This window comes from Pituophis catenifer, unplaced genomic scaffold, assembly GCF_029215685.1.
Source record: "Pituophis catenifer annectens isolate HBS135680 unplaced genomic scaffold, rPitCat1.0.hap2 SCAF_10, whole genome shotgun sequence".
Classification (NCBI taxonomy): Eukaryota; Metazoa; Chordata; class Lepidosauria; order Squamata; family Colubridae; genus Pituophis; species Pituophis catenifer.
This window is the reverse complement of record NW_027256890.1, coordinates 21,121,678-21,148,991: the sequence shown is the minus strand read 5'-3', so window position 1 is coordinate 21,148,991 and position 27,314 is coordinate 21,121,678. Positions and strand designations below refer to the sequence as shown.

The window sequence follows — 27,314 nt, the reverse complement described above, 5'->3', positions numbered from 1 at the left end:
CAGTCAGGAAAATAAAAGAGATTTATGTTTAACCAAAGGCTTCCCTGCTTTCTGATTCTTCTTCTTCTTCTTCTAATAGTGAAACAGGGGTCTTTTTATTTCACCATTAAATAAAACGATGAAATATCTTCCGCCGGGCCCTGAAGACTTTTTTATTTCAGCAAGCCGGGCTGGGTTAAAAAATCTTTTAATTGGGGAATTTTATGGGCAAGGGGTTTTAAATTGGAGAAGCCAAAGATAATTTAATTTCGTTTTAATGTATTTGAATATTTGTATTGTGTGTTTTTAATTTTGGCTGTTCACCACCCCGAGTCCTTCGGGAGAGGGGGTGGTATAAAAATTCAATAAAATAAATAAATAAATAAATAAATAAAATATAAAAATTAAATATTTAAGCTTCCTTACGAGTTGGGGCCTACATTCGCACAACCCTAGATTCTGTGGGCTTAGGCGTTAAGATTTCTCGGGAAAGGAATCTTTTATCGCCTGTGTTGCAGACACCTAAAAGAAATTCCTTTTAAAGCTCTGTTAAAATCAATTCTCTGGCTTTTATTTACAAGAGGGTGAGCTTGCAATTCAGGGTATGGTTGAAAATTTCAAGTATTTTTTTTTTTTTTTTAGCAGATTAAGTGATAAAGTGTAGGATAAAAACAGCATAGAACATTATACATGCCCAGCAACTAATCTGAGAAAAATGGAAAAGGTGTCTCTACCATAAATGGTGGAGCTTTTGATCTTTACGATTCAGGCCCTGAATCATAATTATTTTATGGAATTTCAATTTCAAACCTTTATTGTCAATGCACAACAGGTGTACAATGAGATTGGCTGAGCCTAAGATTGGCTAAGACTAATTCTTATAAGAATTGATTTATATAAATCAAATTATTTCTTTCTACAACTTTCCCAAGTTTCTGGCAATCGTGAAAATTAATTTACTCTTTGGTAAATCCAATTTATTTCCAAGGGGGGGGGGCACACTGTGTAAAGATATTTAAGATGACGGCCTTAACAGTGGAATAAATATATTCACTGAATACATGTAGTAGCAAATCACTAATCTTGGTAGGAGTACTGAATATGTATCTAATGGTATTATGAAATAGTCATTTGGAGTGCAATCCTCTGGGTACCCGTTTAAGTAATTTTGACCTGGTACACGTTTTACATTAAATTTTCCATCTGTTTACCTACAATTAAATTAATAAGCCAGAATTGGCTGTGCTCCTATGGCTAAGCATGTTGTGTGAACAAACTATGGTTAAATAAACCACATCTTAGAACAAGGTGCGAATCAAGACATTTGAGTTTAACACCTATCTTCTGGGATGTTTGGGGTGTTTTTTAAAAAAACATTTCACGGGCTAGTAGAACATATATAAACCTGTTTCAATATAATTCATAATTATTGAATTATATATATATAAAAAACTCAGCCCAGTGCCGTAACAAAATACATAAAATAGGCTGTGAAACTCTATTTAACTTAGCATAAATTGTTAATACCCTTCTTTTTCTTTCTCCTTTTCTTTTTTCCTTCCTTTTCTCTCCGTCTTTCCTTCCTATTTCTTTTTTCTCCTTCTCTTTTTCCTCCTTCCCTTTCCCTTTCTTTTCCTTCCTTCCTTTTCATTCTCCGTTTCTTCCTTTTTTTCTCCTTCCCTCCCTTCCTTCTTCATTCGTTCACTGCCTTTCATTTTTTCTCCTCTCCTTCCTTCTTCTCCTTTCCTCCCTTCTTCCCTCCTTCTTTCCCTTCCTTCTCTACCCTTTCCTTCCTTCCTGATTATGCTGTTTTGTTTGTGTTTAACCGTGGATTATGCAAACCAGTATGTCCACCGTCTTCCTTCCCAAGGTGATGCAGGAAAAGGAGCTAGGTTTTGAAAGTCTGGTGCCCAATGAACTGAGAGAACAATTTTTTTTTTTTTTGGGGAAAGGCTGTTGATGTCAGATTTGTAAATGAAAGCAATTGCTGACAAATACTGCAGCTCCCCGACGTTCATATTTGCACAAGGGGGAATGGTGGTGTTTGACCAAGTGACACAGCCACTCTCTTTTGACTCCGCTTCTTCCTTTCGTGGCCCCCTCCTCAATCAACCTCTTCCGTAATAGAGCCCGGCTATGCCAGCCCCCTCCCACACTTTCCAGTCCTGCCTTTCAAGCAATGGCTGTCTGGGCAGGAGGTGGGAGGGGGTGTACCATCAGCCCTCCCTCTACCCCCCCACCCTTTAAGGAGATGGTTTGGTCCCAGCGTTAATTGCTTTGTGGAATCCTTCAAGGTAGATCGATCCATGGGATTCAATTTCATCTTAGCCAAGGTGTGCCAAACGTCTTAGGAAGTCAGGGGTGGGTGGGAAAAGAGCCCCTTTCTGGTCGTCCACCTTGGAAGAGGGTTCTGCAGGGGTTGCTGCAGTGCCCCCCCCCACTCCTTCCTTCCCTCCCAGCCCAGGTGACTCTTCCCCAGATCATCTCAGCACTCCAGCCCGAAAGGTCTGACTTTGCTCCCATCTTCACTTTTCGGCAGGAAAATCTCTCCAAAGGTAGGTATGTGTGTGTGTGTGTGTGTGTGTGTGTGTGTGTGTGTGTGTGTGTCTTAGTTTGGGCTGGGTTTTCCCTCTTGGATCCTTTCGGAATCGTGGGGGTGGGGTGGGGGGGTGTCAGGGGTGGGGGTGGGGTAAGAAATGATTTCCATGTAAATACAGGAAATCTTCCGCAGGGGAAAAAGAAAAAAAGGCCCCAGTTGTAAGAGGGACTTGTTCATAGAGACTATTGGGATGGGATAGAGATAGATAGATAGATAGATAGATAGATAGATAGATAGATAGATAGATAGATAGATAGACAGACAGACAGACAGATGAATAGATAAGATGGATAGATGGAGCAGAAAGTAAATAAGGCAGGCAGGCAGAGAGAGGGGAAAGCAGGGAGGGAGGAAGGGAAGGAAGAATAAGGGAGGGAGGAAAAGATGGATGGATGGATGGATGGATAAAATGGATGGATGGAGCATAAAGTAAATAAGGCAGGCAGGAAGAGGGAGGGGAAAGAAGGAAGGAAGAATAAAGGAGGGAGGAAAAGATGGATGGATGGATGGATGGAAGGATGGAGCATAAAATAAACAAGGCAGGGAGGCAGAGAGAGGGGAAGGAAGGAATGATGAGGGAGAGGAAGGAGGAAAAGATGGATGGATGGATGAAGGAGGGAGAGAGGAAGGGAGAAAATGATGGATGGAAGGAAGGAAGGAAAGAGAAAAAGATGGAAGGAAGGAAAGGGGAAGGAAAGGATAAACAAGGTAGCTAAGGAAGGGAGGGAAGAAGGGATAGATAATAGACAGAGAGAGAGAGAGAGAGAGAGAGACAGATCTTGTCCTCTATTCGGGTGGGAAATCACAGATGGAAACAGAAAATCCCCCCCTCCTTGCTAGAGGGGCTGTGAATGACTTTGGATGTCCTACTACATTGGGACTGTCTTTTATTTCTGTTTTGTAATGTCTCTTTTTTTTTTGAACATTTTCCTTTCTTCTTTTCTATTTATCTTGGTTGCCTCAGAGAAGGGAGGCCTTGGGGCAAAAAATAAATGGGGGAAGAGATGAAGCGGAGAAATTTCAGAATGAGGCAGGGGCTATTTGCGGGTTTTTTTGAGGGGGAAGAAATTTTACATCAAATCAGAACCGAAGGGAAAATGTTTGTTTTCTAGAGAACCAGAAATTAATTCATCTTTATTGTACGCAAGATTGGGTCGTTATAGGGAAAAACAACAACGAAGCATCCTGGTTTTTGAAAGAAGCCCTAAAGGTTATTTAGAGGATTGTGGTTTGTAAGAAAAGAAAATGGTCTTTTGTTCCGCTGGAGTTATTTTTAATTTTTTTGTTCTCCTTCCTTCTCTCTCTCTCATCTCCCTCCCTCCCTCCCTGCATTCTGCCTGGGTCTACATTCACACAACCACATTTGAGGTTGTGGATTTGTGTTACAGGAACCCAACGACAGCCCCAAATGTCCCTCTTTCGCATGGTTTATTTCTGGCAGGTTGTGTAAATCAAAGCCAGGTTGAAGTCGATAGGGATAAGCGGTGGCTGAGGAAACTGAAGTTGTTCAAATTGCGGCAAGACGGCCACAAGTTGAGGTCGGGACGTGAACTCTCGAGTTTAACCCTGGTGCAGAATAATAGTTGTGCTGTGGTAGATGCAGTCCCCACACACTCGACCCCCCTCCTGGGCGAATGCGGCCTAGTCATGCCGCTAGTCCTCAAGTTACAATCCAAAAGTAGGGTTCATTTTTTGTTTTAATATCACGTTCTCCGTATAAAAACTGGAGGATTTTAAGAAGAGGATTTTAAGAAGCCATTTGTCTGGAACAGTATAGGGCCGTGATGGCGAACCTGTGGCACGTAGAGTCCTGTCTGTGGGCACGGATGCCATCGCCTCTTCTGATTTCCGGCTGGTCTTCGTGGGTGCCAGAGTACCAGAAAAAGGCCTGAAAATGGCCCCAAAAACAGGCTGTTTTTTGGTCGTTTTGGGCCTGAAAACAGCCCCAAAACAGGCATGCACGCACCGGACAGCTGTTCTTTTGGGTTTCCGGCGTGTGTGCCTACATACAAGTGCACGCGTGTTCTGGTTTGGGCATTCGGTGCCAAAAAGGTTCACCATCACTGGTATAGGGCCTCCTCCTTAAGCAGAGGGGGTGGACTAGAAGACCTCCAAGATCCCTTCCGACTCTGTTAATGTTCTTCTGTTCTTCTTTCATTTTCTTTTTCTTTCTTTCCTTCCTTCCTTTCAAGAAGAGATTGGACAACCATTTGTCTGGAACGGTATATATAGGGTCTTCCTGCTTAAGCAGGGGGTTGGACTAGAAGACCTCTAAGATCCCTTCCAACTCTGGTATCCCGTTCCAATTGAGAGATCTCTTGCAAGACCACCACAAAGAAGAAGAAAAAAAACCCGTAAAACAAAAATATAAATTTCCCAGGCAAGAGTTTTTACTAAACCATTCAGTCTTGATGACACGATGGGAAATTGCCCTCCGGAAGTTCAGGCAGGTGTAACACAGGGTCGGTACCCTTTGGTTCACGTTCGTAAGACCCCCCCCCAGTTGTATTTTCTACTTGGAAAACTCCTTTTTTAAGAGAACTGACCATGAGGTGTGTATGCAAACCTACCTACGTCCATTAGGTGGTGCAATGCATTACTGTACTGGTTTTGCAACTGAGTGGGCGCCCTCCAGTGGTCGCCGGGAATACTGCGACGTAGCCCTAAGCTACGATTCAGCAAATTCTACTTCTAGCGAAGTCGCTTGCGAGGATAGAGTTAGCGTTCTGACGTAGGCTCCCTTAAAAAGCAGGAAGCAGAGTCTTGAGTTTCCCGCAAAAACCTCTTCTATTTACACGACTCTGAATTCCTTTCATTCACAGTCAGCAAGGCTTATCCAAACAGTCTTTCAAAGGAACATTTATCAACACAGACCTTATCTCGCTTGGCAAGCTGCCACGTAACTAGTTTCCAACCACAGTACAAGGCCAAACTTGGCACAGAGTCTCGGAACGAATTGTTTCTTGCAAAAGCCCACTTCCTGTTTGCTCCTCTTTTGTTTCCTATAGGAGGGGCCAATCACCTCCGAGATGTGGCTTTACTCCCAAGTTGACCCTATTTTCTGAGTTGTTCTTGTTTTCTGGCATGCGCACACTGGGAACAGGCTCTAGCTGTTCCTCTGCCTCACTACTATCTCTCTCTCTGTGCCTCCGACGCAGAGCGCTTGTCCGAACTTTCCCCAGCCCCCCCAGGGTTGGCCCATATTCCTCACCAACCTCCTCACTGTCCGACTCTGCTGCCAGCTCTGCTGGTTGCCAGCGAGCCACAACAGTTAGGGCCGCTTTTGAAGAACACGTCTTCAAGGTCTCCATTTACGGTGAAACGGTCTTTGGATGGACTTTCTCCTCTCTGATGTCCTCAGCAGGTTTCCTCATGAAGGGCGAAACTCCCGTCAACAGCACAATGAGCATCGGCCAAGCTCGCAAAATGGTGGAACAGCTGAAGATTGAGGCCAGCATGTGCCGAATAAAGGTGAGGAAAAGGCCTACCGGGGAGGGGGTGGGTGGGGGAGGCAAGGTAGACGCCGGGCTAGTTTACTCAACAGTGACGCCTCGAAGGTGGGTGGAGTTCAAAGTCTCAGAGTTCCCCTGACAGCATTGCATCTTCAAGTTGTTAAGTAGCGAAACACGACCGTGGATAAAACGGTGGCAACCAACAAGGCTGCAAAACCGAGAGCAGCCACTAGCTGGCAGCAACTACCATTCTAAGTAGCTGGTTTTCTTCTCTAGTCTGCCACCTAGGGTCTATATAGAGTACTGCAGCCCAGACTTGTAACCTTGATTTTCTAAATACAGTTGATTGCAGGGTGGATAAAAATCAATGATTTTTTTAAAAAAATCAAAAAAATCGAATTTTTTTATTTAAATTGGATTTTTTTGATTTTTATCGAATTTATTTTAATAAAAAACTTTTGGGGTCAAAATCTATCGTAGGATAGTTTTCTATTTAAGATACATAAATAATTTAGTTTATTCAGCATGAAATGGAGCTTAGTTATGTAGCATGAGGCTGTATATTCTGCAACACTGGGACTATCGGTGAGTCAACAGTGGGTCAAAGGAGTAGCAGAGGACAGTTGCTCTTTAAAAATCATGATTTAAATCGAGCTGATTTGAATCAAGCCTTTTTACTAGTGATTTAAATCGTGATTTAAATCGATGCGATTTAAATCAAATCCACCCTGGTTGATTGACAAGTGCTACCTCTCCAGCAGATGAATGCCATTCTCTAATTTTCTTCCCCCCCACCCCAAATCCTCCCTAGGTGTCCAAAGCAGCTGCCGATTTGATGACCTACTGCGATGCCCACGCCTGCGAGGACCCCCTCATTAGCCCTGTGCCCACCTCGGAAAACCCCTTCCGGGAAAAGAAATTCTTCTGCGCCCTGCTTTGAACTATTTTTGCTCCCATCCACTTGCCCCTCATCCCCGACGCCAAGTCGTATCCCTTTCCTTCACCCCCTCACCCCTCTTATACTCATCCATCTGTATGGAGTTGGGTTATTGCAGGACGTTTGGCCTCCAAGCTCCTATCATTGGGGGTAGAGAAGGGGGGGGGGAGGTGGTCTTCATGGCAGTTCTATTTTCTCCTGCAGAGAGCCCTCCGCAACTCTCGTTTTCGCAAAAGCTTCCAAACCCAGGAAGCAGATCCTTTGCATAATACAGAGCATTATTATGAAAGGAACAGCCTCATTTCCCCCCCCCAAAGATGGGGGGAGCTGTGGTTTGCTTAGGGGGTGGGGGGGAAAATCAGGGTACTCAAATACCCTCCCCCAATTAGATCAAACAGTCAGCAAGCATTGCAATTCCATAAACCCCCAGGATCTAACCTAGGGAATTTCGTTCCGGCATTTACGTCCAGCATCGTTCCCACCAACTTCACACCATGGTTAAAAAGTTTAGCTCCGAAACGAGGTTATTGAAGCCAGCCCTCTCCTCCTCCTCTTCCTCCCCTGCCCCGAAGGTCTTCCCGCCACCCCCCCTTTCCCCCACCTCCCCCAGGAAGGGCAGAAGGTTTCCACGACAAGCCGATGGTTCTTCTCACAACTTTTCACCCGTTCTGTATGTCAGAAAAGCACGGAAAGTGAATAAAATTTACTGGAGTTCAGGTCTTGCGGATCGCGAGTGATTGAGCTACAAAATTCGGGCGGAACGGGGTGGGGAAAATGGAGGATTCGCTCAAAAAAGAGCCTTGGTAGTACAGTGGTCTAAAGCACCCTGTTATTAAGACCAGCTGCCTGCAATTACTGCAGGTTCGAATCTCGCCAGGCTCAAGGTTGACTCGGCCTTCCATCCTTTCTAAGGTAGGTAAAATGAGGACCCGGTTTGTGGGGGCAATAAGCTGACTTTGTATAAATATACAAAAGGATGAAGGCTATTGCTTAACGCATTGTAAGCCGCCCTGAGACTCCGGAGAAGGGCGGCATATAAATCAAAATTAAAAAAAAAAAAAAAAAAAATTCAGGCGGAACGGGGTGGGGAAAATGGAGGATTCGCTCAAAAAAAAAAAAAAAAAAAAAAAAAAAGATCCCCAAAGAGATCTCTCGATTCACAACCTTCCGGATCGACCTTCCAGGATCGGATCAAAATGGCCGTGTGCAGTCTTGGTCTTCGACTTATAACCAAACCGTTTGTTTAACGACCGAAGTTAAAACGGCACTTCCCTTTGGGAAGCCGGATTCGCTTAACCCATCGGTCTGATTTGTTTAAACGGCCCGCCATTAAAAAAAAACTGTCGTAAAATTGCACCCGACTTACGACCGCAACGACTTTATAAGACGGAAATTTTGCTCCCAATTTACAATCGTTAAGTTGAGACGACGATGACAACCTGGGGAAGTTTAAAAAAAAAAAAAAAAAAAGAGAGGAAAGAACAGCCAAAAAAAAATTTTTTTTTCTTTCACTATTCCAACCGATTTATAAAAAATAAATCGTGATTCTTTTATTGCTTTTGGTGGCAGATTTGGCAATTGCCGGAAACAAACAAACAAACGACCGAAGTGAGAGCAAGTCAGGCTAAAAGCACTAAAGTTTTGTGTGTTCGGATGTAGCGAGAGAGGTTTGTGCAAGTAGAAATCTAGAAAGTTTTAACATCCCAAATGGCTGCTTCCCTTATTAACCATCGGCAATTAAAGAGGCTAGTCCTGATTAAGGTCCCCAAGGGGAAAAAAAACCCACACAATCTACAGGGAGTGCTTCCATAATTTAGCGATCCCCGAAGGAGATCTCCACAATTAGGCTTAAACATAGAAAGCGTGCTGGTTTTTTTTTTAAAATGTAGAAAGCTAAATATTAAAAAAATCGGGCGGCGCGTCAAGAGTTTTCGACAGCACAAAACCCTCTGCAATTCACAATGAACTTGTTTCCAGTGGCAGGAACAGGGCCCAGGCAGTCCTCGACTTACGACGGATCCCCTTTGTGACGGTTCGAAATTACGACGGACCTTCCCCCCCACCCCCGCCCCCAGAAAGCTACTTACCGCCCAGTTCTATACAGTAGATAAGATACGGAAATTACAGCTCCTAGCGCTCCTCACCGCCAGCTGACACTTGGTGGAATTACTACTTGTAGTACGGTAGACAATCGACGGAAGGCAGCTGTTTTTGCACCAGAGGACTACAATTCCCATGAACCACTCCCTCCCCGCCCCACACACCTGGCTGCAGGGGATGGGGGGAGAGAGACACCTCCAACATGGGATCAAGGCTGACTGCCAGGGAATGACCAAAGGGATTAGTAATGCAAAAAGAGACGGTGAACCACGAATGCTGGTCAGATCAAGGTTAGGGGTGATCGATGGCAACTTATTGGGGAGGGAGGGAGGGAGAGGGGGAAAAAGAAAGGAATGGGGTGCAAAAATGGAGTGTGTGCCCTTAAATTTGTCCTGGAAAGATGTGTAAAGCTCAGCTGCCAGCCAGGTTAAGGTAAAGGTAAAGATTCCCCTCGCACATACGTGCTAGTCGTTCCCGACTCTAGGGGGCGCTGCTCATCTCCGTTTCAAAGCCGAAGAGCCAGCGCTGTCCGAAGATGTCTCCGTGGTCATGCGGCCGGCATGACTCAACGCCAAAGGCGCACGGAACGCTGTTCCCTTCCCACCAAAGGTGGTCCCTATTTTTTCTATTTGCATTTTTTTTTTAACCTGCTTCCGAACTGCTAGGTTGGCAGAAGCTGGGACAAGTCACGGGAGCTCACCCCGTTACGCGGCACTCGAACCGCTGAACTGCCGACTTTTCGATCGACAAGCTCAACGTTTTCAGCCACTAAGCCACCGCGTCCCTATGTGTAAAGCTCAGCTGGCAGCCAGAACTTGTCCTAATTCTCTTCCCAAACTATCAAGGGGTAGAATCAAGGGCCAAGAGGAAATTTTACATGGGAGGGAGGGAAACTGAGGAAGGGGCGCTGTGTTCTCTCTAGTAAAGGGGTGTGTGTGTGGGGGGGTCTGGCTTGAGTGCATTTAGGAAGGGTGGGCGGGCGTCCTCAGCTGCTTGGCTCAACGAACTTGAGGGTAGAAACAGCTTCTACCTTCGGTCCGGGGAGGGAAGGCAGGTGGACTTCAAAAGAGTTTGATGATAGATTTGCGAGATTTCCCCACGCCGATCCACTTGACTGAAAAAGAGAGAAGAGGGAGGGGGAATTGGGTGGAGTGAGATCTAAAGGGGAGACCACCAGGAAATCAATTCCCCCAGGAAGGGGTAATTCTGGCATCGGTCAGAATTACAGAATAGCAATAGCCCTTAAGACTTATATCCCGCTTCACAGTGCTTCACAGCCCCCTCTAAGCGGTTTTAAATAAAAAGAAAAAAAAAAAAAGCAAATTTTGGACTGTCCAAAAAGCTCACCTGGCACTTCCAGATAGTCCTCGATAAACCGGATGTAAGCCTGGGCCTCAGCGGGCAAGTCGGCAAAGGTACGAGCTCCCTCGGTGCTACACCTCCATCCAGGTAGGTCTTTGAACTTGACCGTGACTTTGTTCAGGAGCTCCTGATTGGCTGCAGACAGCGAGAGGAAGGAACAGAGGATCTAGTTAGGGTCCTTGGGGATCTCGGAGCTTGGGGGTTTTCTGGCAGACGTTGCGTGACCCAACCGGGGAACATCATCAGGGTAGGAGGGAGTAGGGTTTGGGAGTGGGGTTTGGCAGGACGACGACGACTGTGGGGTCCTTGGTGCGCTCTCAGCTTGCTTGTTTTCTGGCAGACGTTTCGTGACCCAACTAGGTAACATTATCAGTGCTAGAAGCAGGGTGGATAAAAATCAATGATTTTTTAAAAAAAAAAAATCAAAAAAATCAGATTTTTTTTTATTTAAATCGGATTTTTTTTGATATTTATCGAATTTATTTTAATAAAAAACTTTTCGGGTCAAAATCTATCGTAAGATAGTTTTCTCTTTAAGATACATAAATAATTTAGTTTATTCAGCATGAAATGGAACTTAGTTATGTAGCAGGAGGCTGTATATTCTGCAACACTAGGACTATCGGTGAGTCAACAGTGGGTCAAAGGAGTAGCAGAGATGACAGTTCCTCTTTAAAAATTATGATTTAAATCGAGTTGATTTAAATCAAGCCTTTTTACTAGTGATTTAAATCGTGATTTAAATCAACTCGATTTAAATCAAATCCACCCTGGCTAGAAGGGAATGGGGATAGCGGAGAGGAGGAGGAGGAGGAGGAGTGCTTGGTGCTCCCTGAGCTTAGTGGTTTTCTTGAAGACGTTTTGTGATCCAGCTATGTCACCTCATCAGTGCTAGAAGGGAGTGGGGATTGCGAGGAGGAGGAGGAGGAGGAGGAAGAAAAGGAAGGAAGGAGGGAGAAAGAAAGAAAGAAAGGAAGGAAGGAAGGAAGGAAGGAAGGAAGGAAGGAAGGAAGGAAGGAAGGAAGGAAGAAAGAAAGAAAGAAAGAAAGAAAGAAAGAAAGAAAGAAAGAAAGAAAGAAAGAAAGAAAGAAAGAAAGAAAGAAAGAGAAAGGAGGAGGACTGTAGGGTCCTTGTTGCACTCTGAGCTTAGTGATTTGCTTGCAGACCTCTCAATACCCAGCCAGGCAACGTCATCAGTGCTAGAAGGTTTTGTGAGGAAGAGGAGGAAGGGAGGGGGAAAAGGGAGAGGGAGAGGAGGACTGTGGGGGTCCTTGTTGCTCTCTTTTGAGTTTGGTGGTTTTCTTGCCAACGTTTCGTGACCCAACTAGGTAACCTCATCCATTTGCAGCAAATCCCTCTCCCTCCTAAACCTGATGCTGTTACCAAGTTGGGTCACGAAACGTCTCCAAGAAAACCATCAAGCTCAGAGAGCATCAAGGAACCCCCCAATTCAACTCTGACTCCAAATTTGTCTCTTCTATTGATACAGAGGCCAACAACAGTTCCTTAGCCTGCTGGGACTTATGGGTCTGCACCCCAAAGTCCTCAGTTCTCACCTGGGAAATAGGGAATCTGCTTCCCATCCAGATGGTATTCCACACCCACTTTGATCTCTTCAAAAGTGTCAAGGATGTCCAGCTTGGTCACAGCCAGCCTAGGAAGCGTCCCCCAAAAAAAAAAGTGTTATGATCGAGGCAAAAACATCCTCTTAGGATTATTGTTCACACTTACGACCGTTGCAGCCTCCTGGCGGTAATGTAAGCAAAATCCAGCTGCTTTGCAACTGACTCGTATTTATGACGGTTGCAGCATCTCGGGGGGCTCAAACAATCTCCTTTTGCAACCTTTGGGTCAGCCAAGTCAACGGGGAGGGGGGGAGCCGAATTCACTTAACGACGGCGTCGCTGATTTAAACAACCGCAGCGCTTCGCTGAACAAAAGGTGGCAAGGAAAGCCGTAAAACTGGAGGCCAAACTCCCTTCGCCGATTTCTCACTTAGCAACATAAAATGTGGGGGCTCAATCGGGGTCGCTAAGTCGAGGACTACCTAAGCTGCATAGAAAAGCAGAAAGCAGAAGTCTCCTCTGTCCATTAGGGGGCGTCATCTGTCCACTAGGGGGACGTCATTCTGCAAATGGCGCCCTCTAGTGGAGCGCCATCTTCACAGGACGTTCAAATCCTGCAACAAACAATAAAAACGAAAGGAAGAAGAAAAAAAAGAAAAGAAAAAGAAATTTGGAAGAGACTCACGCGCTGAAACCGTTGATCATGTGGGCGTATTTCACCAGGACGAGGTCCAGCCAGCCGCAGCGACGCTTACGGCCCGTGGTGACGCCAAATTCTCGTCCTCGGGTCTGGAGCGTCTCGCCGATCTCCTGCAAAGGAGATTTTTTTTAAAAAAAAAATGTACGGAGCGTGGACACTCCCTTAAGGCAAATCCCAGTTTTTTTCTGCCGAAATATTCAGACACCAACCCCCAAAAAAATTAAATACCGGGTTTCCCCGAAAATAAGACATCCCCTGATAATAAGCCCAATTGGGCTTTTGAGCGCATGCGCTAAAATAAGCCCTCCCCGAAAAATAAGCCCTCCCAAAAAACATTTAAATGCATGCAGTTCGGAGAACCGCTAGTAAAAATTCTGCCCCCATCTATTCTCTGCCTCCTGAGTCCCAGCTGATCAGGAGGGAATGGGGATTTTGCAGTATCCTTCCCCTGGAGTGGGGTGGGAATGGAGATTTTATAGTATCCTTCCCAGTAGTGAAATGTCAAATTTGTTACTACCAGTTCTGTGGACGTGGCTTGAATATGACTGAGTGGGCGTGGCCAACTTTTTTTTTTTTTTTTTACACTTTTGAAACCATTTTTTCTACAACCTCTTCGGTTGAAGAGGTTGTAAAAAAAAAAAACGCTTTTAAACTAAGTGTCAGGTTTCGATGCTATCTCAAAATAAGTGAATTTCCAAACTGCCGACCTTTAAGGAAATTTTCTCTTTATTTGAGCACAGCGATCTGATCCTGGCTCTTTCGCGGTCAGTACTGACCTTTGCCCCCCTCAATCCCTCCCTTTCCGATCCCCAATTCTCTGCTTCTCATTGGCTATCTTCCAAGTCATTTTCCTGATCTCTTCTTCGTCAGATCACAGGAATGTCTCCCCCCATCTCCCATCTCTGAGGAGACAGAATCTTCAAAGGAATTTAGTAGGCAAAAGTTCAAGCTTCTCCTCTCTTTATATATGTCAGTGCTGGAATGCTGACACTAAGCCTCTGACGATCCCAGCTGACTTGCCTGATCGGCAGAGGCTTTTTTTTCCTTTGAAAAACATTTTTTTTCTATAACATCTGGGGAAGACCCAGCTCCAATATTCAGGGACTTACGTTGTTCTGCTCGGTGGGGAAGGTCCCCACGCCGACGCGGGTGGTGTACGCCTTCACTACGCCATATACCTTGCCGATGTAATGGGGGGGAATGCCAAGGCCGGTGCAAACCCCTCCAACGGTGCAATTCGAGGAGGTCACGAAGGGGTAGGTACCTTTGGGGGAGACGAGAACATTTGGGGGGGGGCTACAAAAGGAGTTTTTTTTTTTGAGTCAGCGACACTTGCAAATTTAAGGTTAGAGTATCTAGTTAGAAGTTCACACCGCTATGCAACCAATTCTTGGTCACCGTACTACGAAAAAGAGGTCGAGACTTTGGAAAAAGGTGCAGAGAAGAGCGACTAAGACTAATCCTAACCAATTGCCTCCCACCGACCAGTTTGCTCCCACAGAGAGGGCCTCTTCAGGGTGCCGTCGGCCAGACAATGTCGGCTGGTGACCCCCAAGGGGAGAGCCTTCTCTGTGGTGGCACCTACCCTCTGGAACAATCTACCCCCAGAGATACGAGTGATCCCAGACCTCCGGACTTTAAGTCAGGCCCTTAAAACCTATTTTTTTCAGTTAGCCGGGCTGTCCTGATTTTATGGTGGGTTTTTAAAATTTGAAATTGGTTTTGAATTGAAATGTTTTAAATTATGGGCCAAACTTTATTTAATTATTTTAAATCTATTTTAACTTTTGCGTACAAATGTTTTACTTCGGCTGTTCACCGCCCTGAGTCCGAAAGGAGAAGGGCGGTATAGAAATCTGAAAAATAAATAAATAAATAAATAAATAAATAAATAAATAAATAAATAAATAAATAAAACACTCAAAGAGCCATTTGGACCCCGTTTCCCACAGAAAAGAAAACACCGGGAGCCACAAAAACCCTTCCCGTGTCTATTTCTTCAGAGCCACAAAACTAGCGTATGTAGTTGAATTAAACGTTCTGTTTTCTTCTGAAACTTTTCTTTTGTTGGATTTATCCATGGTTGGCCTACCGGGGGTAGAAAAGTTCAATAAATCGCGTGCCGGCGGGAGTCGCACATTGGCGGTTGTGACGCAGATTTTGAGCGACAGGGAGCCGCAGCAGAGGAGGTGAAAGAGCCACATGCGGCTCTAGAGCTGCGGATTGCCGACTCCTGAACTACGATGATCAAACGCCCGGAGACTAAAACATACGAAGAACGGTTGCAGGATTTGGGTTTGGCTAGTCTCAGAGAAAAGGAGGATAGCAGTATTCCAGTATCGGAGGGGCTGCCACAATATAGGAAGGAGTCAACTTATTTTGCAAAGCAGCTGAAGGCAAGGAACAACGGATGGAAACTAATCAAGGAGAGAAGCCACCTGGAATTAAGGAGACATTTCCTAACAGTGAGGACAATTAACCAGTGGAACAACCTGCCTCCAGAAGTTGTGAATGCTCCAACACTGGAAGTTTTTAAGAAGAGACTAGACAGTCACTTCTCTGAAATGATAAAGGATCTCCTGCTTCAGGAGGGGGCTGGATCCCTTCCAGCTCTATTCTGTTCTATCTGTCACCTCCAGCAATACTAAGACGACTCATCCAGTTGCTTCTCAGGTTCCTACTGCAATCGGTCTTATCTTAGGATCAATGAGGACTAGAACCTTGCGTTTACAAAGCATGTACGTGGCGGCTAGGTTCTTCCTCAGCTGAAAGTCCAGCATCCTCATCTCTTGCTCTAGCTGGGAGTCAACGCATAAGACCTGGCTTTTTAAGCCCCCACCCTTTGGCCTCTGCCTCCCAGCAATTTGCCTCCTTGCAGCAAACAGCCTGTTTCAGTTTCATTTGCAGCACAGCCTGATTACCAGAAGCAGCTGACTGTCGGTTAGACCTGCCTCCCGACCATCAGCTGTTTCAGGCTGCAGGGATTGCCACTGCCCACTGCTGCCTCCGCACTCCTCCGCTGTTTCCTGCAAGGAGGCAAACTGCTGGGAGGCAGAGGCAGATTTTTTTTTTCTTGTGCTAATCAGGCTGTGCTTAAAATGAAACTGAAACAGGCTGTTTGCTGCAAGGAGACAAATTGCTGGGAGGCAGATTTTTTTTTCTTGGGTTAATCAGGCTGTGCTGAAAATGAAACTGAAACCTGCTGTTTGCTGCAAGGAGGCAAATTGCTGGGAGGCAGAGGCAGATTTTTTTTTTCTTGTTTTCTTCCCCAAAAAAGGTAGGTGCCTTATAGTCCGGAGCGTCTTATACTCCGAAAAATACAGTAATAAACTGTGGTTTGAAGGACGACAAGCGCTGCACACCGAACAAACCTAGATACCAACTTTAAGCTGGCTTGTGGGCCGTTTTTGATTCAGAAAAGAACAGCTGTAAACCAAAACAGTGAATTTTAATTTGCAAAAAGGGACGTTACCAAAATCTATGTCCAGGAGAGCTGCGTTGGCTCCCTCCACGAGAATCTTTTTGGAAGGCCCATGCAGAGCTTGGTACATGAAATAAACCCCGTCCTTCACCAGGGGCCGGATCTTCTCGGCGTAGATCTGCCGATCGAGAAAGATTGGCAAGATTGAATTAAATCGGGGGGGAAATATACTAAGAGAGTTGGAAGATACTTTTTAAAAAAAAAAAAAATTTTTTTTTTCTTTTAATACAAACATTCCATCTTTCATTAAACAGTGTGTCGTCTGGGTATAAAATCCTTTGTGTCTTAACAATTAAACTTACCACCGTAATTCATTTCTGACATTCATTCTTATATTAATACGAGGGTGGATTTGATTTAAATTGAGTCGATTTAAATCATGATTTAAATCATGATTTAAATCACTAGTAAAAAGACTTGATTTAAATCAACTCGATTTAAATCATAATTTTTAAAGAGCAGCTGTCATCTCTGCTCCTCCTTTGACCCACCGTTGACTCACCGATAGTCCCAGTGTTGCAGAATAGACAGCCTCGTGCTACATAACTAAGCTCCATTTCATGCTGAATAAACTAAATTATTTATGTATCTTAAATAGAAAACTATCTTACGATAGATTTTGACCCCAAAAGTTTTTTATTAAAATAAATTCAATAAAAAAAAAAAATCTGATTTAAATAAAAAAAAAATCCGATTTAAATAAGAAAAATGCGATTTTTTTGATTTTTTTAAAAAAAAATCATTTATTTTTACCCACCCTGATTAATACTAAATAATAATAATACTGATAAAGTAACATAAACCTAACATTTCTCTTCTTTACTCATTTATTTTTACAATACATTGCTTTCATATTTATTCTCTGAGGACTGGCTGTATTTGAGTCTGCAAACTACAGATTAAACCAGCTATAAACACACATTTTTAGGAAACCTCCCCGCCCGGATGCCTCAAAATACCTTTAGTTGTTCCAGTTCGGCTTCCGTGTCTATATTAAGCGTTGGGTAGCTGGCTTTGTACTGCTGGGCCAAAACCCTGAATCTGAAACGAGTCAATTCGTTAACTTTCCAAATTATTATGATCATTTATCCAATTTCTTCGTCTCGCGGTACAAAGCCGACTCCGAGCGGCTTCCGGTAAGATTCTATATACAAATCTCCGACAATTATAAACATAGATTAAAATGACAAAAAGTTCAAAACAAACTTTAAACAGCTTTCAAACCTTCTAGTTATGCTATCACATGTGCAGTAGCAAAATTCTGTGCAGCTGCAATGACTTGACTTTACTTTTTTTACTTTTATTTGATTTATATACCGCCCTACTCCCGAAGGACTCAGGGAGGTGAACAGCCAACAATAAAATACATATATACAAAATTTAAAAAGCAGAAATAAAATCGAATTAAATAGTTTGGCCCAGACAAATTAAAAACCCCAATCAATTTAAAACAAATTTAAACTTTGAGTATTAAAAATATTAAAATTATTTAAATTGTTTAAAAAGAGGGAGAAAGTTAGAGAAAGACTTTTCCACAAGGAAAAAGTCGATTTACAGAATTAAAGATGTTTACCGCACCAATTTCTGGTAGATATCTCTAACAATTTTTAGAGAATCTATATTTACACTCATACTTACCCGCTCTCCCGTCATGTAACCAAGGGAAAGAGCCATACTGTTTCATATTATGTATTTTATTATTATGGATGTTATTACTAATTATTATTATTAGTATCTTTAACACTATTTTTAAAAAAAAAATTAAAAAGTTTATTCATCATTCAAAATTAAAAACATCGGACAGAGATATGGCATCACTTGTTCTAAATATCTTTCAACACTTTAAACTAATACAAAGTGTGTTAAAGTTAATATTATAATTCTTTAAACTTATACGTTATTTATACATAACATCATACTAACAATTCTATATCATATTTCTACACACTTATACATACTTGTCTATTAATCTATAGCTGTACCTATGAGAATGGATGAAAAATATATACTTTACGACGGATAAATATGTATGCAAATTGCATAAATAGGTATCTTTTAACACTATTACAAACAGTGGTAATTTGTCTATTGCTGGTCTGTGACAGTAATAGTTTGCTGTTGTTATTATTATTCCACTTTGTTAGGATATGGTTTGAGCCTAACAAGTTGTCCAGGCAATATAAGTGTACTGTAACTTTAATCTGTAAATGTATTATGTGACTTTAAAGTTTTACTGCTGAATCATTATAATGCTGAGTCATGCTGTAATTAGGTAATCACTGGTTGTGAGAGTATTTAAGCAAGGTATTGTAACCTGTTCAGTTGCTGCTATGATATGCTGCCATTGTGTATGAAGCTGATGTGATATGCTACCAGAGTATGATATGCTGCCATAGTGAGGAGTTGCTATCTGCTATCATCGTTTGATGGATCTGCTACCATCGTGGTTTGTGAACCAGAGTGAGTTTGTTATTCTAACCAACTAATGTTTGTTTGGTAAGAAGATATCTGTAACTACTGGACTGATTTAACTGGCAAAGACTTGGAATTTGATTTAAAGACTATGAGACTGTTTTTCTACTATAAAGTAAGCTTTTGATAAACCAGTTTGCATATCTCTTATTCATCGCTCTCAGCAACGTTTCCTTGTGCATTTACTCTGCTGGTTGGTAACACAACACCAATATCCTTAACACACTTATGCAGAGACTACACTGCAATTGTGCCTGTCCCCGATCCTCAATGAGGACTAGTGGCATCCCTGGATTCAACGCCCAATTCTACACTCCCCCATCCCGTGGTTAAGAGTTGCCAGCTCCCAAATTACTCACTTTTTGGAGAACTCGTTGAAATCTGCCAACAGGTCACAAATGCGCAGCCCGGTTCGTGAAGCTTTCGAAGCGTAGGCAGGCCCGATGCCTTTCTTGGTGGTGCCCAGGCTGTTGGGAGAAACCAACAGGGCATCAAACAGGATCTAAAAGGGCACTTCCCACCCTCATTCCAACTACAGATAGTCCTCGATTTACAACACTTCGTGGCGCGACAATTCAAAGTTACGACAGCACTGAGAAAAGAGACTTGGATCATTATTCACACTTACGGCGGTTGCCGTATCCCCGTGATCAAAATTCCGAGGTCTGGCAACTAATTGTGGTCATAAGTCAAGGACTACCTGTAATATTATCCAATGGTATGTTTTGTTTTCGTTTTTATTAAATTTATATACCGCCCTGCTCCCGAAGGGCTCAGGGCGGTGAACAGGCACAAAATAAAATACATAGATACAAAAGTTAGAAACATAATTAAAACCAGATTAAATAATTCAGCCCGAGGCAATTAAAAAATCCCAATAATTTAAAACAGATTAAAATTTCGATTTAAAAGAATTTTAAAACAGGGGAGAAAATTAGGCCGGGCCGGCTTGCTGGAATAGGAGGGTCTTAAGAGCACGGCGGAAAGTGCGCAGATCCGGGATCCTCCGTATCTCTGGGGGGAGCTCGTTCCAGATAGTGGGTGCACCCACAGAGAAGGCCCTCCCACTGGGGGCCGCCAGTCGACATTGTTTGGCTGACGGCACCCGGAGGAGCCCCTCTCTATGAGAGCGTACCGGCCAGTGGGAGGCTGCTTGTGGTAGTAGGCGGTCCCGTAAATAACCAGGTCCATGGAGTATGTGAGAATGGAGACTGGGAAAAGAGCCACAGTAGAGGGGGAATGTTCAGATAAGGGACAGCTGAACCCTCAGCTGCATAATGGACAGGGCAAAAGACTCGGAAGGGACCCTCCCTAGTTTCTCAGGATGTAAAGGAGACGGTTGGAATGGTATGTGGGGAAGACCTTGGGAGACGGGGCTATGATGCTGCCCAGGGAACAGAGATAAGAGACAGCCGAGCCCTCAGCTGCATAATGGACAAGGCAAAAGACTCAGAAGGGACCCTCCCTAGTTTCCCAGGATGTAAAGGAGAAAGACCTTGGGAGACAGGCTAAGAGATGCTACCCAGAGAACAGTCAGATAAGAGACAGCCAAGCCCTTAGCTGCATAATGGACAGGCTCAGAAGGGACCCTTCCTAGTTTTTCAGGATGTAAAGGAGATTACTGGAATGGTATATGGGGAAGACCTTAGGAGATGGAGCTAAGAGATGCTGCTCAGGGAACAGTCAGATAGGAGAGAGCCGAGTCCTCGATTGCATAATGGACAGGCAGTTTCTCGGGCTATAAAGGAGATGGCTGTAATAGTATGTGAGAAAGACCTTGAAGGATGGATGAAAAGATGCCAAGGAAAGGCTCAGATAAGAGACGGTTGAGCCCTCAGCTACATAATGGATGGATGAAGAAGTTCAGAAGGAACCCTCCCTAGCCTGTCTTGGGATGTAAAGGAAGGGAAGGAGAATCTAGATCTACGAAAAGAGTTCAGAGGGGTGCAGGTATGTGGGAAAGACCTTGGGAGAAGGAGGAAAGAAACTCTACCCAGGAACAGTCAGATAAGAGATAGCTTAGCCCTCAGATGTATAACAGGCAGGGTAAGAGGCTCAGAAGGGACCCTCCTTAGTTTCTCCGGCTGTAAAGGAGATGGCTGTAATAGTATGTGAGAAAGACCTTGAGGGATGGATGAAAAGGGGAAGGGTTAGATAAGAGACTGCTGAACCCTCAGCTGCATAATGGATGGAGAAAGCGGTTCAGAAGGGACCCTCCCTAGTGTCTTCAGATGTCAAGGTGAGGGGGGGGAAAGAGGTGTACTTTCACACCAGCACGATACTGTTCAAAAAAGTCAGAGGAAGTTCTGCTGGGTGTGTCTCCTGCCTGGACTACCTCGCAAGGCCGCCACTTCTCCATTTCAGCCTGCTGAATCATTTCCGCCCTTGGTCTTGAGAGTGTTTTGGGAGAGCAAAGCTTCAACCCTTCTTTCCCAATGTCCCACTTACTTTTTCCCTCCTTGCTGTTGCCTCTGCTGCTCCTGGATGCCGTCCACGGCTTGGTGGAAATTAAACACTAAAGAAATATAAGAGAGCCGGTTTTGTCCGGTGGTTTAAGGCACCAGGCTTAAGAGAGTTCTAGTCCTGCTTTAGGCATGAAAGCCGGCTGGCTGACTTTGGGCCAATCACCAGGAGACAGTGAGTTCTAGTCCTGCTTTAGGCATGAAAGCCGGCTGGGTGACTTTGGGCCAACCACCAGGAGACAGTGAGTTCTAGTCTCATTTTAAGCATGAAAGCCGGCTGGGTGACTTTGGGCCAATCACCAGGAGACAGTGAGTTCTAATCCCACTTTAGGCATGAAAGGCGCTGGGTAACTTTGGCCTAATCGCCAGGAGATTGTCAATTCTAGTTCTGCCTTTGGTATGAAAGCCGGCTGGGTGATTTTGGTCCAATCACCCGGAGACAGTGAGTTCTAGTTCTGACTTAGATATAGAAGCCAGCTGGGTGAGTTTGGGCCATTCCTCTTTCTCAGCCCAGCCTACCTCACAAGGTTGTTGTGGTGGGAAAAAGAGGAGGAGGAGGAGGAAGGTATGTTGGATACATTCACCGCCTGGAGTTATTTGTAAACTAATATATAAATAAGCAAATAAGTAAGTAGAGGTGAGATGGAAAGTATTGATTCTTTCCTCACTGTCTCTCCAGTTTTTCCAAGATCAGGGCCCTCCAAAATCTCCCCATTTTCTAAGACTTACCCAAGTGAGCGCGATCAGAAATCACAGTCCGGGTTTCCCAGCCTTCCAACCCTGTGGAAGCAAAATGTTTAATATTACAGTCCTGGAAAATGCAATTTATTCCTTCTCCCGCCATCAGCAATTTCCAATTTTCACTCCGATTCGTTGTCCCCCGAGCCAAAATAATGGAGCGACTTCTCCCAACCGTAGAGACCCTACCAAGATGCAGATTAAACCTCCATTACGGTTCCTTTTAGGAACAAAAATAACTGGGACAGTTATGAAACTGGGGTCACATGGGAGCGATGTGGCGCTCCCATGACCCCCCCTCCTGCGCGAGCTGCACTGGCTCCCGGTGGTCTTCCAGGTGCGCTTCAAGGTTTTGGTTACCACCTTTAGAGCGCTCCATGGCATCGGACCGGGGTATTTACGAGACCGCCTTCTGCTACCAACAGCCTCTCACCGACCGGTACGCTCCCAGAGAGGGGCTCCTCAGGGTGCCGTCGGCCAAACAGTGTCGACTGGCGGCCCCTAGGGGGAGAGCCTTCTCTGTGGGGGCACCTACCATCTGGAACGAGCTCCCCCCAGAGATACGGAAGATCCCGGACCTGCGCACGTTTCGCCGTGCTCTCAAAACTTTTCTATTTCAGCAAGCTGGCCTGGCCTAACTCCCCTCTTTTAAATTTTTTAAATTTTTTAATTCGTGACTTTATAAATTGGGTGTTTTAATCTGTGTTTCGGCCAAAATATTTAATAATTTTAAGGGATTTTTAATATTTGTATTATCTGTATTTTATCTTGGCTGTTCACCGCCCTGAGTCCTTCGGGAGTAGGGCGGTATAGAAATTTGATTAAATAAATAAATTTAAAAAAATAAAAATAAACTGAGGTCGGGGGCTTCACAAGGGCAGCTCGGGGGTCTCGGAGGGGGAAGCTCAAGAAAATCTTGTTGTGGCCCGCTGCTAGGCAGCAGAACTGGTGGCAGCAGTCGGACAGTGAGGAGGTGGGGGAAGAACTTGGGCCAGTCCTGCTCGGACGAGGGTTCTGCATCGGAGGCAGAGAGGGGACCAAGGCCATCTGATAGTTATGTGCTGCCTCCAGAGTCTGACATCAGCAAGGCAGAAGAACAGTGAGAGCTTATTCCCAGTGTGCGCATGCGCTGAGCTGCCAGACGACAAGAACAATTAAGGAAATAGGGTCGACTTGGGAGTAAGGCTTGGAGATGATTGGCCCCTCCCGTAAGAAATAAAAGAGAAGCAAACGGGACGTGAGCTTTTGCAGGAAGCAATTAGTTCATCCGTCCGATTCAAGATTTGAAACTCCTGTTTGTGACTCTGTGCCAAGTTTGGCCTTGCCCTGCGTCTGGAAATTAGCTCTCTGGCAGCGTTCCACGTGAGATAAGGTGGGTGTTGATAACCTTCCTCTGAAAGACTTTTTTATCAAGCCTTGCGGACTGTAAACGAAAGTAATTTAAAGTCGTATAAATAAAAGAGGTTTTGTGGGACTAAGATAGTGCTTTATACTTTCTAAGGAAGCCCAGGTCAGAACAAATGTCAGGTAGACATCAAATCTTGGAGAACATCAGCTCTCTTTCACCTCAACGCTTATGAGAATTAGCAACTTCAGGATCATCCCATCCATTTTTATTTCTTTAAAGGAGAAATTAATTGTTCGGGATTTGGGGAACACGGGGGGTTCCCAGAACCGCAATTTGGAGGAACGGAAAGCTTAACGGAGTCTACAGATGTCAAGACCCTTATGGACTTTCATGGTGGACTTCCATGAAAGCGACGCTGATGATGGGAATCCCAAGAAGAAAATGTTGGCAATGGCCAAATTTATTTCGGGAGGGAAATTAAAGGCAATTGGTTCAATGGCATTTTTATTTCTTTTACTTCCTGCGCTCTTTTCCTCCACGCCAAATTGCTCGGGAGAAGGACTCACCTGGTCCCTTTTTTAAATTCTTCTCAGCTTCTTCAAAGAGTCCCGGAAGGTGGATTACGACCCCGTTCCCTGGAATAAGAAGACAGCATCATCATACTGAAGTATTTTCTCGGGGTTTTATTCTTAAGATAGTCCTTTATTTGCAACCGTTTGATTTAGTAACCGTTCAGAGTTACAACGGCATTGAAAAAAGTGACTTGGGATTATTTTTCACATTTACGACTGTTGCAGCATTCCCCCCCCACCCAAGGTCACGTGACCCTAATTCACACACTCTTGGCGACCAATTCGTATTTACGACAGTCGCACTGTCCCTCGTGATTTTCTTTTGCGACCTCCTGACCAGCAACGTCAATGGGGAAGCCAGATTCACTTAACAACCGCGCTACTCACTTAACAAATGCAATGATTCAATTTAACAATTGTGGCGCAAAAGGTGGTAAAATGAGGCAAAATTCACTTAAGTGTTTGATTGGGCTCAATTCAGTAGTGGGATTCAGCCGGTTCGGGCGAATCGATAGTTAAACTGCTGGCTAGCCCCTCCCCTCCCCACCCCTTCTAGGAGTCCCACACGCCCCATTTTGGCTCCCAGGAAAGTGTAGGGAAGCCTCCTAGGCCCAAAACAGGTTGTGGGGGGCGCATTCACACACACACCCACGGCCCGTTTTTGCTCCCAGGGGGTGCCAGAGGCTAAGCGCTGCCTGTCAAACCGCCTGGCCACGCCCACCCAGCCGGTCATTAGGGCAGAGAACCGGTTGTTAAATTATTTGAATCCCACCACTGGCTCAATTGTGGTCGTAACTCGAGGACTACCTGCACGGACACATGGATGAAACCTCACCAATGAACGAAGTGGCGTTGTGATTGATGACTCCGCTGGGTAACAGGTGGAAATCATATTCCACCGTGTCCACCACGACGGTGTGTCCTGCGTTGTTGCCACCCTGCGGGGGAGAGAAAAATCAAAGAGGTAGGTGTTGATAAACCCTATACCCTACACGTTTGTGAGAAAGCAGCCCCGTGCAGACTGTGGAGGATGGAATTTGAAGTCCCCAGCTGCAGCAGACGATAGGATAGGATTCGAGTCCCCCCAACCTGCACAGGTTGGGATTTGCAGTCCCCGTCCGTCCCCCTATTGCAAGAGATGGGATTTGTAGTTGCCCAGCTGTGGAGGATGGGAGTCGAAGTCACAACTGCAGAGGACAGGATTTAAGTCGCCCAATCTGCAGAGGATGGGATTTGTAATCCTTCCCCCAATCTGGAGAGGGTGTAATTTGTAGTCCCCCCCCAATCTGGAGGGTGGGATTTGTAGTTCCCCCCAATCTGGAGAGGGTGGGATTTGTAGTTCCCCCCCAATATGGAGAGGGTGGGATTTGGAATTCCCCCCAATCTGAAGAGGATGGGATTTGTAGTTCCCCCCAATCTGAAGAGGATGGGATTTGTAGTTCTCCCCAATCTGAAGGTGGGATTTGTAATTCCCCCAATCTGAAGGTGGGATTTGTAGTTCCCCCCAATCTGAAGAGGATGGGATTTGTAGTTCTCCCCAATCTGAAGGTGGGATTTGTAATTCCCCCCCAATCTGAAGGTGGGATTTGTAGTTCCCCCCAATCTGAAGGTGGGACTTGTAATTCCCCCCAATCTGAAGGTGGGATTTGTAGTTCCCCCCAATCTGGAGAGGGTGGGATTTGTAGTTCCCCCCAATCTGAAGAGGGTGGGATTTGTAGTCCCCCCAATATGGAGAGGGTGGGATTTGTAGTTTCCCCCCCCCCAATCTGGACAGGGTGGGATTTGTAGTCCCCCCCAATATGGAGAGGATGGGATTTGTAGTCCCCCCAATCTGGAGAGGATGGGATTTGTAGTCCCCCCAAATTCATGAACCTGGGAGTTTTGAAGGACTTAACTGGGGCGGATGGGCTTTGTCGTTGCCCCAGTGGCGGGGGAGGATGGGGCTTGTAGTCCACCCACCCACCCACTCCCAGAGCAGAGCCGAGCCGAGGGGCTCACCTGGCACCTGCAGACCAGGTCGGCGTCGAGGCTGAGCAGGTCGACCACCTTCCCTTTGCCCTCGTCCCCCCACTGCGCCCCCAGCACCACCGTCACCCGGTTCCCGGCAGGGGGAGCGTGAGGAGCCGAGCCTAACCGGGCTCGCTTCCCGCCCGGCTCTTCGCCATTCGCCCCGCCATTCAGCAAAGCCGCCGCCGCCGCCTCCGAGCCGCCCTCTCCCGCCATGTGCTGCAGGGAAAAAGCGCCGAGCCCTAACATGGCGCCGCCCGGGCCGGCTTCGGCGCGCCAGCAGTCAACATGGCGGCGACGGGCGAGCGAGGCTGAGCGCCTTCCCTCCTTTAACGTCTTTCTCCAGGCGTACGGCGCGCGAGAGGAGACAGTTCCGATGCGGGCGGAGCAGGGCTTCCGCGTTCGCCCTTTCTCCAATTCACCCCGGTAAGAAAGGAGAGAGGGACGCACAGATGTTTCTGGCGTGGAGCGAAATAAATAAATTAATAATAATAATAATAATAATAATAATAATAATAATAATAATAATAATAATAATAATAATAATAATAATAAATAAAATAAATAATAAAGTAAAATAATAATCATAATCATATTCATCATCATCATTTTTTAAAAATGTTATCTAATTTTAGGTTCTACTTAATTGGGTCAAACTTATGTTATAATAATCATTTTAATTAGCAATTTTATGATGTTTGTGTACCTATATTTTTCTTGACTGTACACCGCCTTGAGTCCTACAGGAGAAAGGCGGTATAGAAATATAATAAATAAATAAATAAATAAATAAATAAATAAATAAATAAATAAATAAATAAATAAATAAATAAATAAATAATCATCCCTCTGGAATGAGTTGCGACCTGAAGACTTGGCTGATCAAGCAAATAGGCCAACTCTGATTCTGGGTTTTATTATTTATTACTTATTAATTAATTTGGTTTAAAATGGGATTTTGTTGTACATGTTTTTAACTTGTGTTCGCCGCCCTGAGTCCTTCCGGAGAAGGGCGGCATATAAATACATGAAATAAATAAATAAATACAAATAAAATAATAAAATAAAATAATAATCATCATCATCATCCTTCTGGAATGAGTTGCCTACTGAGCTTCGGACGGCTCCTGATCTCCGCTCCTTCGGTCAGGACCTGAAGACTTGGCTGATCAAGCAAATAGGCCGACTCTGATTCTGGGTTTTATTATTTATTATTTAATTTGGTTTAAAATGGGATTTTGTTGTACATGCTTTTCACTTGTGTTCGCCACCCTGAGTCCTTCTGGAGAAGGGCGGCATATAAATACATGAAATAAATAAATACAAACAAAATAAAATAAAATAAATAAAATAAAAATAAATAAAAATAAAATAAAATAATAAAATAAAATAATGAAATAAATAAAATAAAATAATAAAATAAAAATAATAATAATAGTTGGTGTGGCACAACCAGCCAGAGGTTTTAGACCAGATTTGGCATCCTTATCCACGGATCTTGGTTAGGTAGGCAGGTGGTTTTTATTAAATAATATTAAAG

At 44.6% G+C, this 27,314-nt stretch overlaps 2 protein-coding genes across 4 annotated transcripts; one reads left to right on the top strand and one right to left on the bottom strand.

The window, feature by feature from the left end:
• Nucleotides 1-2,266: 2,266 nt before the first annotated feature.
• On the top strand, nt 2,267-6,970 carry GNG3 (G protein subunit gamma 3). 3 transcript variants are annotated; one of them, XM_070950786.1, is made up of 3 exons: nt 2,267-2,534; nt 5,943-6,049; nt 6,842-6,970. In XM_070950786.1, exons 2-3 carry the CDS (start codon nt 5,951-5,953, stop codon nt 6,968-6,970), a joined length of 228 nt encoding a protein of 75 aa, XP_070806887.1. In that variant the 5' UTR covers nt 2,267-2,534; nt 5,943-5,950. The 3 variants fall into 3 exon arrangements, with proteins under 3 accessions (XP_070806887.1, XP_070806886.1, XP_070806888.1); XM_070950785.1 differs by having other exon boundaries at nt 5,940-6,049; XM_070950787.1 differs by lacking the exon at nt 2,267-2,534 and having other exon boundaries at nt 5,939-6,049.
• Nucleotides 6,971-8,463: 1,493 nt separating this feature from the next.
• Nucleotides 8,464-26,023, bottom strand: LOC139322462 (adenylosuccinate synthetase isozyme 2-like). Its single transcript, XM_070951574.1, has 13 exons — nt 25,766-26,023; nt 24,603-24,705; nt 23,762-23,830; nt 21,839-21,889; nt 21,096-21,162; nt 19,007-19,114; nt 17,135-17,216; nt 16,167-16,293; nt 13,804-13,958; nt 12,680-12,804; nt 11,986-12,083; nt 10,415-10,564; nt 8,464-10,181 (listed from the first exon to the last, which is right to left on the bottom strand). The coding sequence occupies exons 1-13, from the start codon at nt 26,021-26,023 to the stop codon at nt 10,129-10,131; spliced, it is 1,446 nt and encodes a 481-aa protein (XP_070807675.1). The 3' UTR covers nt 8,464-10,128.
• Nucleotides 26,024-27,314: the final 1,291 nt, after the last annotated feature.